Source organism: Phyllobates terribilis, unplaced genomic scaffold (genome assembly GCF_046119375.1).
Source record: "Phyllobates terribilis strain yellow unplaced genomic scaffold, ASM4611937v1 Scaffold_3__8_contigs__length_932513732, whole genome shotgun sequence".
NCBI classification, from domain to species: domain Eukaryota; kingdom Metazoa; phylum Chordata; class Amphibia; order Anura; family Dendrobatidae; genus Phyllobates; species Phyllobates terribilis.
Genome location: NW_027362763.1, coordinates 285304535 through 285324091, shown reverse-complemented (window position 1 = coordinate 285324091; position 19557 = coordinate 285304535). Strand labels below are relative to the sequence as shown.

General features: G+C 39.7%; 1 protein-coding gene across 2 annotated transcripts in view; it reads left to right on the top strand.

The window, feature by feature from the left end:
* The window catches only part of LOC141259228 (transient receptor potential cation channel subfamily V member 5-like), a 265010-nt gene that overhangs the window by 59402 nt on the left and 186051 nt on the right, over nt 1-19557 (top strand). For both annotated transcript variants that reach the window (XM_073674833.1, XM_073674832.1), the window contains exons 2-3: nt 33-119; nt 4211-4254. In XM_073674833.1, coding sequence (XP_073530934.1) covers nt 4211-4254 — 44 coding nt within the window. In that variant the 5' untranslated portion in view covers nt 33-119. The remainder of the gene's footprint in view (nt 1-32; nt 120-4210; nt 4255-19557) is intronic.

The window sequence follows — 19557 nt, the reverse complement described above, 5'->3', positions numbered from 1 at the left end:
TCCTTTTTTTTGCTCTTATGGAATGTATCTAGGTTGAACTAAGGAAAGGATAAGGAGAGCGGTTGAGGATCAAGACGCTACTAACGCATACTAATCAGGGTGCCAATCTCCGCAGTCAGGTAAGGACATATCCAGAGTAAGGAAGTGATCAGGGATTATTAGCTACAGGGCATACCCATTATGTTAGTTATCCAGTAGAACACATGCCTGATATTTATCCATCAGTGGCATTATCCTGGTTGCATTCAATTTACTCTACTTTATATTTGTTTTCCATTACTCTAACATTGTATGTAATTATCTGTATAGTGATTTACTGTGTGTTTGTATTGTTTGCTTGTATTTTTTTTAAACAAGTTTATTCAATCAAGTTTATATAGTAATAATAGAAGATTTACAGAACAAGATACAGAAACCTAAATATCGATTTGTGTTTGAAAATTCTTCAGGGTGTATTCACACAGTCTAAAACGATGCACCAGACGGCAGCACTATTACTGCATGATGGCAAAATCATGTGTAAATAAATGCAGTTTTCCTGATTGTAGGGATTTCCTTAAAGTAATCAAACAATAGATGGATTCGTAGCCTTTGGGCTTACAGAACAAGAAAGATGTTCCTGTGGTGATAAGTTACATGATGTGAATCTAAAAAAGTTTCTTTCTTGATACATAATAAGACATATAGTGTATACTTACTGGGTAATATCACTTTTAAGTGCTACAAAATGTCTGGAAAATGCAAATTCTCTCTTCTAGTGCCACCAATTTAAAATAGCAATCCTAAAAGTCAATATCGACTCTTTAACAAAGCTTGTCACATGACTTAGGATAAAAAGCTAAACCAGAATCTCAATTTGCAGACACTGTGTTTCAGGGTAATTTCATTTGTCACTGCAAAGTATGCATCGCTTGTAAGCCTCCTCACACTGGCATATCTAGCATGTCACTCTCTACAAGGAGAAACGTTACCCCATAAATTATCTGGACACATTCTAACTATCCAATAAATAGATCCAAACTTTCAGTTTTCACCATAAGATTACCATCTGAGATTGTTTAAGAAATAAAGTGGGACAAAATCTTGCCTGAAGCTAATAGTTTCCTGGGCCCAACACAACATCTTTAATTCATCGTGTAAAATATCATCTTGACATATATTTCTTCAGAATACCAATATTCTGGTATTTTGCAAACGTGTAGTAACAGATATGGGGATCCTATACAACAAGACCTTGGAATTATTATTTTTTAATGCTATAAATCCTGTTTAGTCCATTTTTGAGGTGAGCAATTTGCCCTAGATAGAGCTTGCATATGGCAAACTTCCAACATGTTAGTTTTTATTGCATTAATAGCTGACTCAGGTTTTATCATCACAAGAGATGCATCTGGCACATGGGTGTGCAACAGAGACCATGTGAAGTGTTATAGCTGTAACCACATGTAGTTTTTTAAAATTTAGGATTGTATTACCAGACAAAAATGAATACTCCGCAATGTCAAGTCAATCCAATATACAGCAAATAACTATCTATATTGTAGTTACTGTATTAACAAATCCAATCCTGAGCTAACATGTACGTTGCAAATTATGAACATACCATCATTGTATCACTTATACCACAAACTAGAGCTCATACTTACACCAAGGCCCTAGTGTTTCTGCTCCTAGTGTATGCAGCTGGCAATATTGCCCACAGCAATGTCCAGATGGGCATAAATGACTGGATATGGTTGCCAACAATAATTGAGATGTTATTGTTGTATTTTTTAAGGGTATCTATTTCTTCATAGAACTTTTAAGAATAAGCTGTAATGTGTGGATACTTTTGAATAATACTATTTCTGGCTATTATATGACTTGCATCCTGCATTTTTCACTATTTTTTTACTCCGCAGGTTCTGTCTATAACTTGCAATTGACTCTGAACTAGTGGGTGGAGACCAACTGTTGTGATGTCTCTTATACACAGCACACACAGACAGTTACTGTAGATGGGTATTTCTGCTTTTTTCATAGGTAGCATCGATGTAAATACTTTTATGCCAAAAATGACAAAAGTACTCTCGGAGTGATACCTTTATTGGCTAACCAGAAAAAAAAATAAATAAATAAATAATAAAAAAAAAAATATATATATATATATATATATATATATACACATGCTTTCAGAGCACAGAGGCTCCTTCTTCAGGCAATATTACAAATGAATTCATAAGACAAAAGGCACAACATTTGAGAGATGTTACAACAAGACATTTGTTCATGAGGTGTAAGTTGTGATGCCTCCCACTGATAAGTTAGGGAGATCAAATTAAATAAACCCAGGTGTTATATTTAGTCCTGTTGTCAGTGAATTGAACATCCTTATCAATTTGAATTTCCAAATTTTTCTTTCTCTGTTGCCCTTGAAGTGACCTTTTAGTATTAAAACTTTTAGCTCTTTCATACAGTGTCCCCGGCCAGAGAAATGTTTTCCCACAGGTGTGTCCAGTTCATTCTTAATTGTGTGTCTGTATAAATTCATTCTCGTTTGCAGTTTTTGCATCGTTTCTCCAATATAAACTCCTTCCGGGCACTTTGTACATTGTATCATGTACACCATATTGGAGGATGTACATGAAAAGACATCCATGATTTTGTAGTCCTGAATGATTTGTGTTAGGTATGCAGACTGTATTTGATGGTAATATGCGGGTACAAGTTTTGCATTTTTTGTTTTTACATGGGAATGTGCCCGTCACTGATGGTGATGAGAGGACACTTCTGACAAGGAGATTCCTTAAGTTAGGGGGCTGTTTGTAGGAGAGAAGTGGTAGTTCTGGGAATATTTCTTTCAGTTTGTGGTCTCTGTGGAATATGGGTTGGAGATCAGCACCAACTTACCTTAAGGCTGTGTGCCCACGATGCGTTTTTTTAAGCGTTTCTGCAGCGGCAATTCTGCTGCAGAAACGCTTAAAAACACTTGGCAGAAGGCCTGCCATGTTCCCCAATGATAATCCGCACGTGCTGTGCACATGCTGCGGAAATTTCAGCTGCGGATTATCATTGTGGAAAAAAACGCAGCACTTCCAATTATTTTGCGTTTTTGCCTCCATTGACTTGCATTGGAACGCATGGAATCCGCATCACTGCATCTGTACATGCGGAATCCATGTGTTTCAATGTGCGGATGGTACCCGGGTTTGGAGAAGAGGAGACTCTCCTCTGGACCCGGGTACCATAGAACCTGTAAAAATAAGAATAAAATAAAAAATAAATATTATATTTACCTTCTGATGACCCCCGGTGTGCTTGTCTTGGCTTGCCGGCAGATCGCGGTGGACTGAAGGACCTGCGCTAATGTCATTTAGTCATGTGACGGCAGGTCCTTCAGTGTACCGCGAGATGCCGGCAAGCCAAGACGGATCGAATAAAGACTCTAGGATGTACAATCCGCTTGCGTTTTTTCTGCCAGGGAGATGCAGAATCGCTCAGGAAAAAATCCGGAGCATTGCTGCATCGTGTGCACATAGCCTAGGATGTTCATGTGGGGGTTGTATGTGACCACAAGAGGTGCCCTGTGGTTGTCCTCCCTTTGTTTGTAATTCAGGAGGCTGCTTCTTGGTATTCTTATAGCTCTGTGAATCTGTTAATCTATTACCAGTGGATGGTATCCTTGTTGTAGGAATGTATTGCTCAGTGATAGTAGCTGCAGTTTTCTGTCCTTGCTGTCTGAACAGGTTCAAATGTACCTCAGAGAATCAAAGAATACTTTTGTCATTTTTGGCATAAAAGTATTTACATCGATTTTTCTGGCTAACCCGGTACCACAATATAACTTTGTAGTGTACATCATTCAGAGGTAGCACACAGACCAAAACAACAGGCGTAAAGGATATTTTACAGCTGTATTAAGCAGTGTAGCTGTGAATTCTGCATTGGGATAAGCTAAATGAAAATGCAGCATGGTCTCTATCACTCCGCCTGTTTTCTCACTCTGCTTTTTTCCCCTTTTTATAAACTTTAAAATGCTGCTGAGAGTGAATGATTAGTTCAAGCAGGGAGGGAATAAGCGGCTGTAGATGGAGAAAGAAGCAGATTTCAAGGGTGAGATATATTACAAAGTTTCCTATATTGGTTTATACTATTGATTTATGTAAAGTTTGTTGAATGTACAGTTTCTCAAAGTAGAAATGGTCATGGTTTATTTTTTTCTGATTCTTAGATGATAGATGAGACTCTCATTATGGATGAATCTCTGAAAAGTGGGTGAGTAATATTTAACAATGCATTCTCTATTTTGTACATATATTCTGTGATAATTTTAAATATATAATAACTAGCAAACATAAAATTAGGGAAAGTAAGATGAGTGTACTTACCAAGGCAACCCATCTGGTCACTGCTTTCAGGAGAATATCCTCGTAAAGCAAATAGATGAAGCAGCGACTCAAGGAGAAGTCATTATTATGGGAGACTTCAACTACCCTGAAATACATTGGGGGACAGAAACATGTAGTTCAAGCAAAGGAAATAGGTTTTTGACTACTATGAGAGGCAATTACCTTTCACAACTGGTTCAGGACCCAACAAGAAGGGGGGCACTACTAGACCTAATATTAACCAATAGGCCAGACCGCATATCAAATATACGAGTTGGGGGTCACTTGGGTAATAGTGATCACAAAATAATACGTTTTCATGTAACCTTTAATAAGATGTGTAGTAGAGGGGTTACAAGGACACTAAACTTCAGGAAGGCAAATTTCCAACGGTTAAGAGATGATGTTAGTGCAATAAACTGGACGATATCCTGAGACATAAAGCTACGCAAAGCAAATGGGAGACATTTATTAACATCCTGAATAGGACCTGTGAACAATATATACCCCTTGGGAATAAACATGCTACAAATAGGAGGAAATCACTATGGCTAAATAGAGCTGTAAGGGGCGCAATAAGTGACAAAAAGAAAGCATTTAGAGAACTAAAGCAAGTAGGTAGTGATGAAGCATTAAATAAATATAGAAAATTAAATAAATTATGTAAAAAGCAAATCAAGGCAGCAAAGATTGAGGCAGAGAGAATCATTGCCAGAGAAAGTAAAAATAACCCCAAAATATTCTTTAACTACATAAATAGTAAAAAACGAAAAAATTATAGTGTTGGCCCCCTTAAAAATAGTCTGGGTGAAATGGTGGATGATGATGAGGAAAAAGCCAATATGCTAAATGATTTTTTTTCAACCGTATTTACACAAGAAAATCGCATGACAGAAAACATGATTAGTGATAACAAAAATTCTCCAGTAAATGTCACTTGCTTAACCCAGCTGCAAGTACGGCGGCGTCTAAAAATCACTTAAGTTGACAAATCCCCGGGCCCGGATGGGATACACTCGCGAGTACTGCAGGAATTAAGTAATGTCATAGATAGACCATTATTTTTAATCTTTAAAGATTCCATAATAACAGGGTCTGTACCACAGGACTGGCGTATAGCAAATGTGGTGCCAATATTCAAAAGGGGACAAAAACTGAACTTGGAAATTATAGGCCGGTAAGCTTAACCTCTACTGTGGGTAAAATCCTGGAGGGTTTCCTAAGAGATGCTATGATAGAGTATCTGAAGAATTATAACCTCATGACCCAATATCAACATGGGTTTACGAGGGACCATTCCTGTCAAACTAATCTGATCAGTTTTTATGAGGAGGCAAGTTCTGGACTGGACCAAGGAAATGCAGTGGATGTTGTGTATATGGACTTTTCAAAAGCTTTTGATACGGTTCCACACAAAAGGTTGATACATAAAATGAGAACATTTATGGCCTTGTTTACTCTGTCTTGAGCATCCAGCATCTGGCTCAATCTAATCAGCTGATCAAGATGAGCACAGACCACTCCCATCTGCTTCACAGCTGAATGCATTCTGTAGCCCATATATTGAGAACTAGGAGTCTGTGTCAGACTTCAGTCTGTGTCCCTCAGCTTAAGTGTCCATTAGCTGAAGTGTCTGATATTTGAATTAATTCTGAATTGAATCTGAAGTGAACTGAAGGTAACTGGATACTAAGTTATAGTAAACAATGTTTGTGTTTGTTTTCACTCTCACCCCCTTAATCCTTCACTTCTTTCAACCACCCCTAATCCCTACACCTAGTAAGGAACTGTTCATTTCTCCCTCCATTCTCCCCACCCATCTCACCTCCTCCTCAGAGCTATTCCACAACATACAATCCTTTGTCTCCAAACACAGACAGCCACCTCATGGCCTCTCCTGCTCCCACCTAATAACGCTTTCACTGCTCCTCCTTACTGCCGGCGACATCTCTCCAAATCCTGGCCCTCCTCACCACATCCCTACACTCACTTCCACCTCCTACCCACGATCTATCCCAATCTCTCGTAACCCTTCTAACCTTATACCCATCTGCCCAGCCCCCACTTCCCCAGTTCCACTAACAGGAGCTCTATGGAACGCTCGCTCTGTCTGCAATAAACTTTCCTACATTCACGATCTCTTCATCACTAACAAGCTTTCCTTCCTCGGCATCACTGAAACCTGGCTCACCCCCTCCGATACAGCCTCTCCTGCTGCACTTTCGTATGGCGGATTCCACCTCTCCCATACCCCCCGCCCCAACGGCAAGCACGGTGGAGGAATAGGTTTCCTCCTGTCAGATAACTGCTCCTTCACCCATATCCCACTGCCGCCCGCAATTACTCTCCCCTCTTTTGAAGTGCACTGCGTGCGCATCTACTCCCCATCCAACCTCCAACTGGCTGTCATCTACCAACCCCCAGGATCAACCACCACTTTCTTTGACCACTTCACCACCTGGCTACTTCATTTCCTCTCCGTTGACATCCCCACTATCATCATGGGCGACTTTAACATCCCCATTGACACTTCCCTCTTAGCTGCCTCTAAGCTTCTATCCCTCACTTCCTCCTTTGGTCTTACTCAGTGGTCTTCCACACCCACCCACAAAGATGGCCACACACTGGACCTCATCTTCACCTGCCTCTGTTCCCTATCTAACCTCTCTAACTCACCTCTCCCTCTTTCTGACCACAACCTACTCACATTCTCTTCTCTCTCCTCCCCGGGGCAACAATCTCCACTCCACAAACTTGCATACCCTCGTAGAAATCTCAAACACCTTGACCTACACTCTCTCTCTGAATCCCTCCTCCCTCTTACAGACATTAGTTCCTTACATGATGCAGATGCTGCTGCCACTTTATACAACACCACAACAGCTGCAGCTCTCGATTCGGTCGCCCCCCTCACGCATACCAAGGCTCGCACAATCAACAGACACCCCTGGCACACCAGCCTAACTAAAGAACTGTGACGGGCCTCCAGGGTTGCTGAACGTAGATGGAAAAGGTCCCACTCCCATGAGCACTTCATCGCTTTCAAACAGTCCCTCACTACCTTCAAGTCCACACTCACTGCAGCAAAACAAACATACTTTGCATCTCTCATATCCTCCCTGTCTCACAACCCTAAACAACTATTCAACACCTTCAATTCTCTCCTCCGTCCCCAAGTGCCTCCTCCCTCTCCTCTTATTTCAGCCGAAGACTTTGCCTCATTCTTCAAGCAGAAGATTGACACCATCAGACAAAGTTTTTGCCTAAAGCCCCCACCGCCCCTCCCCACACCTACTCAACCCTCCTCCTCCAAAACTACATTCTCCACCATTTCTGAAGATCAACTTTCCTCCTTACTCTCCAAATCACACCTCACCACCTGTAAACTTGACCCAATCCCGTCCCACCTCATCCCAAACCTTACCACTATCTTCATCCCAGCCCTAGCCCACCTCTTCAACCTGTCACTAACAACTGGTGTCTTCCCCTCATGCTTCAAACATGCCTCAATCACACCCATCCTCAAAAAGCCCTCCCTTGACCCATCCTCCGTGTCTAGCTATCGCCCCATATCACTTCTCCCCTATGCCTCAAAACTACTGGAACAACATGTCCATTCTGAACTGTCCTCCCACCTCTCCTCCTGCTCCCTCTTTGACCGCCTACAATCTGGTTTCCGACCGCACCATTCTACTGAAACTGCACTGACTAAAGTCACCAACGACCTACTAGCCGCCAAATCTAAGCGACACTACTCTGTCCTCCTCCTCCTAGACCTGTCATCTGCCTTTGACACAGTGGACCATTCCCTCTTACTCCAGACTCTCTCATCTCTCGGCATCACAGACTTGGCCCTATCCTGGATCTCCTTATACCTAACAGACCGGACATTCAGTGTCTTCCACTCACACACCACCTCTTCATCTCGCCCCTTATCTCCCAGATCCGCACATTCCTAAACCATGAATCTGCAAAAACACTAGTGCACGCCCTCATCATCTCCCGCCTTGACTACTGCAACCTCCTGCTCTGTGGCCTCCCCTCTAACACTCTCACACCCCTCCAATCTATCCTAAACTCTGCTGCTCGACTAATCAACCTGTCCCCCCGCTATTCCTCGGCCTCTCCTCTCTGTCAATCTCTTCACTGGCTCCCCATTGCTCAGAGACTCTAGTTCAAAACCCTAACCATGACATACAAAGCCATTCACAACCTGTCTCCTCCATATATCTCTGACCTAGTCTCCCGTTGCATACCTGCACGCAACCTCCGATCCTCACAAGGTCTCCTGCTCTACTCCCCTCTTATTTCCTCCTCCCACAACCGTATACAAGATTTCTCTCGTGCTTCCGCCCTACTCTGGAACTCTCTACCCCAACGTATCAGACTCTCGCCTACTGTGGAAACCTTCAAAAGGAACCTGAAGACCCATCTCTTCCGACAAGCCTACAACCTGCAGTAACCACCGCTCCACCATACCGCTGCACGACCAGCTCTACCCTCACCTACTGTATCCTCACCCATCCCTCATTGATTGTGAGCCCTCACGGGCAGGGTCCTCGCTCCTCCTGTACCAGTCGCTGTCACATTGTGTTCAAGATTTTTGTAATTGTTCTTGTATTATACCCCTTTTTCACATGTAAAGCACCATGGAATAAATGGCGCTATAATAATAAATAATAATAATAATAACATTGGGGATAGGGGAAAATATATGTATGTGGGTTAAGAATTGGCTCAGTGATAGGAAACAAAGGGTGATTATTAATGGAAAACACTCAGACTGGGTCTTAGTTAACAGTGGGGTACCACAGGGGTCAGTATTGGGCCCCCTTCTTTTTAACATATTTATTAATGACCTTGTAGGGGGCATACAGAGTATTATTTCAATATTTGCAGATGACACTAAACTCTGCAGGGTAATCAATACAGAGGAAGACAATTTTATATTACAGGAGGATCTATGTAAACTAGAAGCTTGGGCTGATAAATGGCAAATGAGATTTAATGGGGATAAATGTAAGGTAATGCACTTGGGCAGAGGAAATAAAATGTATAATTATATGCTTAATTGTAAAACACTGGGCAAAACTGTAACTGAAAAAGACCTAGGTGTATTGGTGGACGACAAGCTCACGTTTAGTGGCCAGTGTCAGGCTGCTGCTGCAAAGGCAAATAAAATAATGAGATGCATTAAAAGAGGCATAGATGCTCATGAGGAGAACATAATTTTACCTCTATACAAGTCATTAGTGCGACCACACTTAGAATACTGTGTACAGTTCTGGTCTCCGGTGTATAAAAATGACATAGCTGAACTAGAGCGGGTGCAGAGAAGAGCGACCAAGGTTATTAGAGGATTGGGGGGTCTGCAATACCAAGACAGGTTATTACACTTGGGGTTATTTACTGTGGAAAAAAAGAAGGCTTAGGGGTGATCTTATTACTATGTACAAGTATATGAGGGGACAGTACAAAGACCTTTCTACCGATCTTTTTACTCTGAGGCCTGAGACGGGGACAAGAGGGCATCTTCTACGTCTGGAGGAAAGAAGGTTTAATCATAATCACAGACGGGGATTCTTTACTGTAAGAGCAGTGAGACTATGGAACTCTCTGCCGCATGATGTTGTAATTAGAGATGAGCGTTGTTCTACTCGAACTGTTCGCCAATCTCAAATTCGAGCTGTTTTGGGTGGTGTTCGAGCCGTTCGGCGAACACGAACAATTTGAGAAAAATTCGGCTGTTCGAGGTTATGTTCGATAACTGTTCGTGCACCAAAATCATAACTGGATTTTTTCTCAGTAATGATGAAAATTAATGTTAATACGCAGTTTGAGTGTACAGCGGGGTGGGGGGAGGGGCAGGGGATGGATCTCTGCAGGAACAATGAAGATCTCCATTTTTTTTTCTCTTTCCCGCATTTACAGTGGGGAGGTGCAATCTGTCAGCCTATCAGCAGCGCACACACGGAGCGAAGTGCTTTTTTTCACACAAGCAAGGGCATGTGTCATTGGCAGTGTATGTCACATGTCCTTGCCCTATAAGACCAAGCCATTTTCCCCGTCGCCACCATTTTCTCACTGCTGCAGCTGCGTGTTAGACGGCACCGCTGTTGCTGTGTGCGCTATACCTTGTTAATTTCAAGCCAATTTTCGCACAAATATACAGATAGCTTGGGAGTAGGGAATAGTTGTGATTGCAGTCCTTTTAAGGACTAGGTTACAGCATTTCCTACGACTTTTATCAAGCAGGTCTGTGCTCTTAAATAGATAGGTTGTGGGAGTAAAGACTAATTGTAATTGGAGTCCTTTTCAGGACTAGGTTACATCAGTTCCTATCAGTTTTTGCCAGGCAGGTCTGTGCCAGTGCTGTGCAAGTTTTTTTTCACAGCATTTGGCTGAATCTAGCAAAACTAATCCTTTTTGGCCTATTGCAGAGTGTGTTAGTCAGTGGAGTAGCCTATCTGTGTTGCAAGATATACCACCTGTGTATAGAATACCAATTTTTTTACTGCACCTAGTGAAGTAAAATCTTTTGGGCATAGCATCATTCTATTAGTCCATCTATACTGACCTCCATCAGGTTGCAAACTGAATCTAATTTTTTTTTGCATCTAGCTCTGAAAAAATATTGGGCTTCTAGCTGTGTGTGGGTCTTGTTCTATTAATCCATCTATACTAACCTCCATCAGGTTGCGAACTGAATATAATTTTTTTCTGCATCTAGCTCTGAAAAAATATTGGGCTTCTAGCTGTGTGTGGGTCTTGTTCTATTAATCCATCTATACTGACCTCCATCAGGTTGCAAACTGAATATAATTTTTTTCTGCATCTACCTCTGAAAAAATATTGGGCTTCTAGCTGTGTGTGGGTCTTGTTCTATTAATCCATCTATACTGACCTCCATCAGGTTGCAAACTGAATATAGTTTTTTTCTGCATCTAGCTCTGAAAAAATATTTGGCCTTCTAGCAGTGTGTGGGACTTGTTCTATTAGTCCACCTATACTGACCTCCATCAGGTTGCAAACTGAATATATTTTTTTCTGCATCTACCTCTGAAAAAATATTGGGCTTCTAGCTGTGTGTGGGACTTGTTGTATTAGTCCATCTATACTGACCTCCATCAGGTTGCAAACTGAATATATTTTTTTCTGCATCTACCTCTGAAAAAATATTGGGCTTCTAGCTGTGTGTGGGTCTTGTTCTATTAATCCATCTATACAGACCTCCATCAGGTTGCAAACTGAATATAATTTTTTTTCTGCATCTAGCTCTGAAAAAATATTTGGCCTTCTAGTAGTGTGTGGGACTTTCTCTGTTAGTCCATCTATACTGACCTCCATCAGGTTGCAAACTGAATATATTTTTTTCTGCATCTACCTCTGAAAAAATATTGGGCTTCTAGCTGTGTGTGGGTCTTGTTCTATTAATCCATCTATACTGACCTCCATCAGGTTGCAAACTGAATATAATTTTTTTCTGCATCTAGCTCTGAAAAAATATTTGGCCTTCTAGTAGTGTGTCGGACTTTCTCTATTAGTCCATCTATACTGACCTCCATCAGGTTGCAAATTAAAAATAATTTTTATCTGCATCTACAGTACCTCTGAAAAAATATTTGGGCTTCTAGCTGTGTGTGGGACTTGTTGTATTAGTCCATCTATACTGACCTCCATCAGGTTGCAAACTGAATATATTTTTTTCTGCATCTACCTCTGAAAAAATATTGGGCTTCTAGCTGTGTGTGGGACTTGTTGTATTAGTCCATCTATACTGACCTCCATCAGGTTGCAAACTGAATATATTTTTTTCTGCATCTACCTCTGAAAAAATATTGGGCTTCTAGCTGTGTGTGGGTCTTGTTCTATTAATCCATCTGTACTGACCTCCATCAGGTTGCAAACTGAATATAATTTTTTTCTGCATCTAGCTCTGAAAAAATATTGGGCTTCTAGCTGTGTGTGGGTCTTGTTCTATTAATCCATCTATACTGACCTCCATCAGGTTGCAAACTGAATATAATTTTTTTCTGCATCTACCTCTGAAAAAATATTGGGCTTCTAGCTGTGTGTGGGTCTTGTTCTATTAATCCATCTATACTGACCTCCATCAGGTTGCAAACTGAATATAATTTTTTTCTGCATCTAGCTCTGAAAAAATATTTGGCCTTCTAGCAGTGTGTGGGACTTGTTCTATTAGTCCACCTATACTGACCTCCATCAGGTTGCAAACTGAATATATTTTTTTCTGCATCTACCTCTGAAAAAATATTGGGCTTCTAGCTGTGTGTGGGACTTGTTGTATTAGTCCATCTATACTGACCTCCATCAGGTTGCAAACTGAATATATTTTTTTCTGCATCTACCTCTGAAAAAATATTGGGCTTCTAGCTGTGTGTGGGTCTTGTTCTATTAATCCATCTATACAGACCTCCATCAGGTTGCAAACTGAATATAATTTTTTTCTGCATCTAGCTCTGAAAAAATATTTGGCCTTCTAGTAGTGTGTGGGACTTTCTCTGTTAGTCCATCTATACTGACCTCCATCAGGTTGCAAACTGAATATATTTTTTTCTGCATCTACCTCTGAAAAAATATTGGGCTTCTAGCTGTGTGTGGGTCTTGTTCTATTAATCCATCTATACTGACCTCCATCAGGTTGCAAACTGAATATAATTTTTTTCTGCATCTAGCTCTGAAAAAATATTTGGCCTTCTAGTAGTGTGTCGGACTTTCTCTATTAGTCCATCTATACTGACCTCCATCAGGTTGCAAATTAAAAATAATTTTTATCTGCATCTACAGTACCTCTGAAAAAATATTTGGGCTTCTAGCTGTGTGTGGGACTTGTTGTATTAGTCCATCTATACTGACCTCCATCAGGTTGCAAACTGAATATATTTTTTTCTGCATCTACCTCTGAAAAAATATTGGGCTTCTAGCTGTGTGTGGGTCTTGTTCTATTAATCCATCTATACTGACCTCCATCAGGTTGCAAACTGAATATAATTTTTTTCTGCATCTAGCTCTGAAAAAATATTGGGCTTCTAGCTGTGTGTGGGTCTTGTTCTATTAATCCATCTATACTGACCTCCATCAGGTTGCAAACTGAATATAATTTTTTTCTGCATCTACCTCTGAAAAAATATTGGGCTTCTAGCTGTGTGTGGGTCTTGTTCTATTAATCCATCTATACTGACCTCCATCAGGTTGCAAACGGAATATAATTTTTTTCTGCATCTAGCTCTGAAAAAATATTTGGCCTTCTAGCAGTGTGTGGGACTTGTTCTATTAGTCCACCTATACTGACCTCCATCAGGTTGCAAACTGAATATATTTTTTTCTGCATCTACCTCTGAAAAAATATTGGGCTTCTAGCTGTGTGTGGGACTTGTTGTATTAGTCCATCTATACTGACCTCCATCAGGTTGCAAACTGAATATATTTTTTTCTGCATCTACCTCTGAAAAAATATTGGGCTTCTAGCTGTGTGTGGGTCTTGTTCTATTAATCCATCTATACAGACCTCCATCAGGTTGCAAACTGAATATAATTTTTTTCTGCATCTAGCTCTGAAAAAATATTTGGCCTTCTAGTAGTGTGTGGGACTTTCTCTGTTAGTCCATCTATACTGACCTCCATCAGGTTGCAAACTGAATATATTTTTTTCTGCATCTACCTCTGAAAAAATATTGGGCTTCTAGCTGTGTGTGGGTCTTGTTCTATTAATCCATCTATACTGACCTCCATCAGGTTGCAAACTGAATATAATTTTTTTCTGCATCTAGCTCTGAAAAAATATTTGGCCTTCTAGTAGTGTGTCGGACTTTCTCTATTAGTCCATCTATACTGACCTCCATCAGGTTGCAAATTAAAAATAATTTTTATCTGCATCTACAGTACCTCTGAAAAAATATTTTGGCTTCTAGCTGTGTGTGGGACTTGTTGTATTAGTCCATCTATACTGACCTCCATCAGGTTGCAAACTGAATATATTTTTTTCTGCATCTACGTCTGAAAAAATATTGGGCTTCTAACTGTGTGTGGGACTTGTTGTATTCGTCCATCTATACTGACCTCCATCAGGTTGCAAACTGAATATATTTTTTTCTGCACCTACCTCTGAAAAAATATTGGGCTTCTAGCTGTGTGTGGGTCTTGTTCTATTAATCCATCTATACTGACCTCCATCAGGTTGCAAACTGAATATAATTTTTTTCTGCATCTAGCTCTGAAAAAAATATTGGGCTTCTAGCTGTGTGTGGGTCTTGTTCTATTAATCCATCTATACTGACCTCCATCAGGTTGCAAACTGAATATAATTTTTTTCTGCATCTACCTCTGAAAAAATATTGGGCTTCTAGCTGTGTGTGGGTCTTGTTCTATTAATCCATCTATACTGACCTCCATCAGGTTGCAAACTGAATATAATTTTTTTCTGCATCTAGCTCTGAAAAAATATTTGGCCTTCTAGCAGTGTGTGGGACTTGTTCTATTAGTCCACCTATACTGACCTCCATCAGGTTGCAAACTGAATATATTTTTTTCTGCATCTACCTCTGAAAAAATATTGGGCTTCTAGCTGTGTGTGGGTCTTGTTCTATTAATCCATCTATACAGACCTCCATCAGGTTGCAAACTGAATATAATTTTTTTCTGCATCTAGCTCTGAAAAAATATTTGGCCTTCTAGTAGTGTGTGAGACTTTCTCTGTTAGTCCATCTATACTGACCTCCATCAGGTTGCAAACTGAATATATTTTTTTCTGCATCTACCTCTGAAAAAATATTGGGCTTCTAGCTGTGTGTGGGTCTTGTTCTATTAATCCATCTATACTGACCTCCATCAGGTTGCAAACTGAATATAATTTTTTTCTGCATCTAGCTCTGAAAAAATATTTGGCCTTCTAGTAGTGTGTCGGACTTTCTCTATTAGTCCATCTATACTGACCTCCATCAGGTTGCAAATTAAAAATAATTTTTATCTGCATCTACATTACCTCTGAAAAAATATTTGGGCTTCTAGCTGTGTGTGGGACTTGTTGTATTAGTCCATCTATACTGATCTCCATCAGGTTGCAAACTGAATATATTTTTTTCTGCATCTACCTCTGAAAAAATATTGGGCTTCTAGCTGTGTGTGGGACTTGTTGTATTAGTCCATCTATACTGACCTCCATCAGGTTGCAAACTGAATATATTTTTTTCTGCATCTACCTCTGAAAAAATATTGGGCTTCTAGCTGTGTGTGGGTCTTGTTCTATTAATCCATCTATACTGACCTCCATCAGGTTGCAAACTGAATATAATTTTTTTCTGCATCTAGCTCTGAAAAAATATTGGGCTTCTAGCTGTGTGTGGGTCTTGTTATATTAATCCATCTATACTGACCTCCATCAGGTTGCAAACTGAATATAATTTTTTTCTGCATCTACCTCTGAAAAAATATTGGGCTTCTAGCTTTGTGTGGGTCTTGTTCTATTAATCCATCTATACTGACCTCCATCAGGTTGCAAAATGAATATAATTTTTTTCTGCATCTAGCTCTGAAAAAATATTTGGCCTTCTTGCAGTGTGTGGGACTTGTTCTATTAGTCCACCTATACTGACCTCCATCAGGTTGCAAACTGAATATATTTTTTTCTGCATCTACCTCTGAAAAAATATTGGGCTTCTAGCTGTGTGTGGGACTTGTTTTATTAGTCCATCTATACTGACCTCCATCAGGTTGCAAACTGAATATATTTTTTTCTGCATCTACCTCTGAAAAAATATTGGGCATCTAGCTGTGTGTGGGTCTTGTTCTATTAATCCATCTATACAGACCTCCATCAGGTTGCAAACTGAATATAATTTTTTTCTGCATCTAGCTCTGAAAAAATATTTGGCCTTCTAGTAGTGTGTGGGACTTTCTCTGTTAGTCCATCTATACTGACCTCCATCAGGTTGCAAACTGAATATATTTTTTTCTGCATCTACCTCTGAAAAAATATTGGGCTTCTAGCTGTGTGTGGGTCTTGTTCTATTAATCCATCTATACTGACCTCCATCAGGTTGCAAACTGAATATAATTTTTTTCTGCATCTAGCTCTGAAAAAATATTTGGCCTTCTAGTAGTGTGTCGGACTTTCTCTATTAGTCCATCTATACTGACCTCCATCAGGTTGCAAATTAAAAATAATTTTTATCTGCATCTACAGTACCTCTGAAAAAATATTTGGGCTTCTAGCTGTGTGTGGGACTTGTTGTATTAGTCCATCTATACTGACCTCCATCAGGTTGCAAACTGAATATATTTTTTTCTGCATCTACCTCTGAAAAAATATTGGGCTTCTAGCTGTGTGTGGGACTTGTTGTATTAGTCCATCTATACTGACCTCCATCAGGTTGCAAACTGAATATATTTTATTCTGCATCTACCTCTGAAAAAATATTGGGCTTCTAGCTGTGTGTGGGTCTTGTTCTATTAATCCATCTATACTGACCTCCATCAGGTTGCAAACTGAATATAATTTTTTTCTGCATCTAGCTCTGAAAAAATATTGGGCTTCTAGCTGTGTGTGGGTCTTGTTCTATTAATCCATCTATACTGACCTCCATCAGGTTGCAAACTGAATATAATTGTTTTCTGCATCTACCTCTGAAAAAATATTGGGCTTCTAGCTGTGTGTGGGTCTTGTTCTATTAATCCATCTATACTGACCTCCATCAGGTTTCAAACTGAATATAATTTTTTTCTGCATCTAGCTCTGAAAAAATATTTGGCCTTCTAGCAGTGTGTGGGACTTGTTCTATTAGTCCACCTATACTGACCTCCATCAGGTTGCAAACTGAATATATTTTTTTCTGCATCCACCTCTGAAAAAATATTGGGCTTCTAGCTGTGTGTGGGACTTGTTGTATTAGTCCATCTATACTGACCTCCATTAGGTTGCAAACTGAATATATTTTTTTCTGCATCTACCTCTGAAAAAATATTGGGCTTCTAGCTGTGTGTGGGTCTTGTTCTATTAATCCATCTATACAGACCTCCATCAGGTTGCAAACTGAATATAATTTTTTTCTGCATCTAGCTCTGAAAAAATATTTGGCCTTCTAGTAGTGTGTGGGACTTTCTCTGTTAGTCCATCTATACTGACCTCCATCAGGTTGCAAACTGAATATATTTTTTTCTGCATCTACCTCTGAAAAAATATTGGGCTTCTAGCTGTGTGTGGGTCTTGTTCTATTAATCCATCTATACTGACCTCCATCAGGTTGCAAACTGAATATATTTTTTTCTGCATCTACCTCTGAAAAAATATTGGGCTTCTAGCTGTGTGTGGGTCTTGTTCTATTAATCCATCTATACTGACCTCCATCAGGTTGCAAACTGAATATAATTTTTTTCTGCATCTAGCTCTGAAAAAATATTTGGCCTTCTAGTAGTGTGTCGGACTTTCTCTATTAGTCCATCTATACTGACCTCTATCAGGTTGCAAATTAAAAATAATTTTTATCTGCATCTACAGTACCTCTGAAAAAATATTTGGGCTTCTAGCTGTGTGTGGGACTTGTTGTATTAGTCCATCTATACTGACCTCCATCAGGTTGCAAACTGAATATATTTTTTTCTGCATCTACCTCTGAAAAAATATTGGGCATCTAGCTGTGTGTGGGTCTTGTTCTATTAATCCATCTATACAGACCTCCATCAGGTTGCAAACCGAATATAATTTTTTTCTGCATCTAGCTCTGAAAAAATATTTGGCCTTCTAGTAGTGTGTGGGACTTTCTCTGTTAGTCCATCTATACTGACCTCCATCAGGTTGCAAACTGAATATATTTTTTTCTGCATCTACCTCTGAAAAAATATTGGGCTTCTAGCTGTGTGTGGGTCTTGTTCTATTAATCCATCTATACTGACCTCCATCAGGTTGCAAACTGAATATAATTTTTTTCTGCATCTAGCTCTGAAAAAATATTTGGCCTTCTAGTAGTGTGTCGGACTTTCTCTATTAGTCCATCTATACTGACCTCCATCAGGTTGCAAATTAAAAATAATTTTTATCTGCATCTACAGTACCTCTGAAAAAATATTTGGGCTTCTAGCTGTGTGTGGGACTTGTTGTATTAGTCCATCTATACTGACCTCCATCAGGTTGCAAACTGAATATATTTTTTTCTGCATCTACCTCTGAAAAAATATTGGGCTTCTAGCTGTGTGTGGGACTTGTTGTATTAGTCCATCTATACTGACCTCCATCAGGTTGCAAACTGAATATATTTTATTCTGCATCTACCTCTGAAAAAATATTGGGCTTCTAGCTGTGTGTGGGTCTTGTTCTATTAATCCATCTATACTGACCTCCATCAGGTTGCAAACTGAATATAATTTTTTTCTGCATCTAGCTCTGAAAAAATATTGGGCTTCTAGCTGTGTGTGGGTCTTGTTCTATTAATCCATCTATACTGACCTCCATCAGGTTGCAAACTGAATATAATTGTTTTCTGCATCTACCTCTGAAAAAATATTGGGCTTCTAGCTGTGTGTGGGTCTTGTTCTATTAATCCATCTATACTGACCTCCATCAGGTTTCAAACTGAATATAATTTTTTTCTGCATCTAGCTCTGAAAAAATATTTGGCCTTCTAGCAGTGTGTGGGACTTGTTCTATTAGTCCACCTATACTGACCTCCATCAGGTTGCAAACTGAATATATTTTTTTCTGCATCCACCTCTGAAAAAATATTGGGCTTCTAGCTGTGTGTGGGACTTGTTGTATTAGTCCATCTATACTGACCTCCATTAGGTTGCAAACTGAATATATTTTTTTCTGCATCTACCTCTGAAAAAATATTGGGCTTCTAGCTGTGTGTGGGTCTTGTTCTATTAATCCATCTATACAGACCTCCATCAGGTTGCAAACTGAATATAATTTTTTTCTGCATCTAGCTCTGAAAAAATATTTGGCCTTCTAGTAGTGTGTGGGACTTTCTCTGTTAGTCCATCTATACTGACCTCCATCAGGTTGCAAACTGAATATATTTTTTTCTGCATCTACCTCTGAAAAAATATTGGGCTTCTAGCTGTGTGTGGGTCTTGTTCTATTAATCCATCTATACTGACCTCCATCAGGTTGCAAACTGAATATATTTTTTTCTGCATCTACCTCTGAAAAAATATTGGGCTTCTAGCTGTGTGTGGG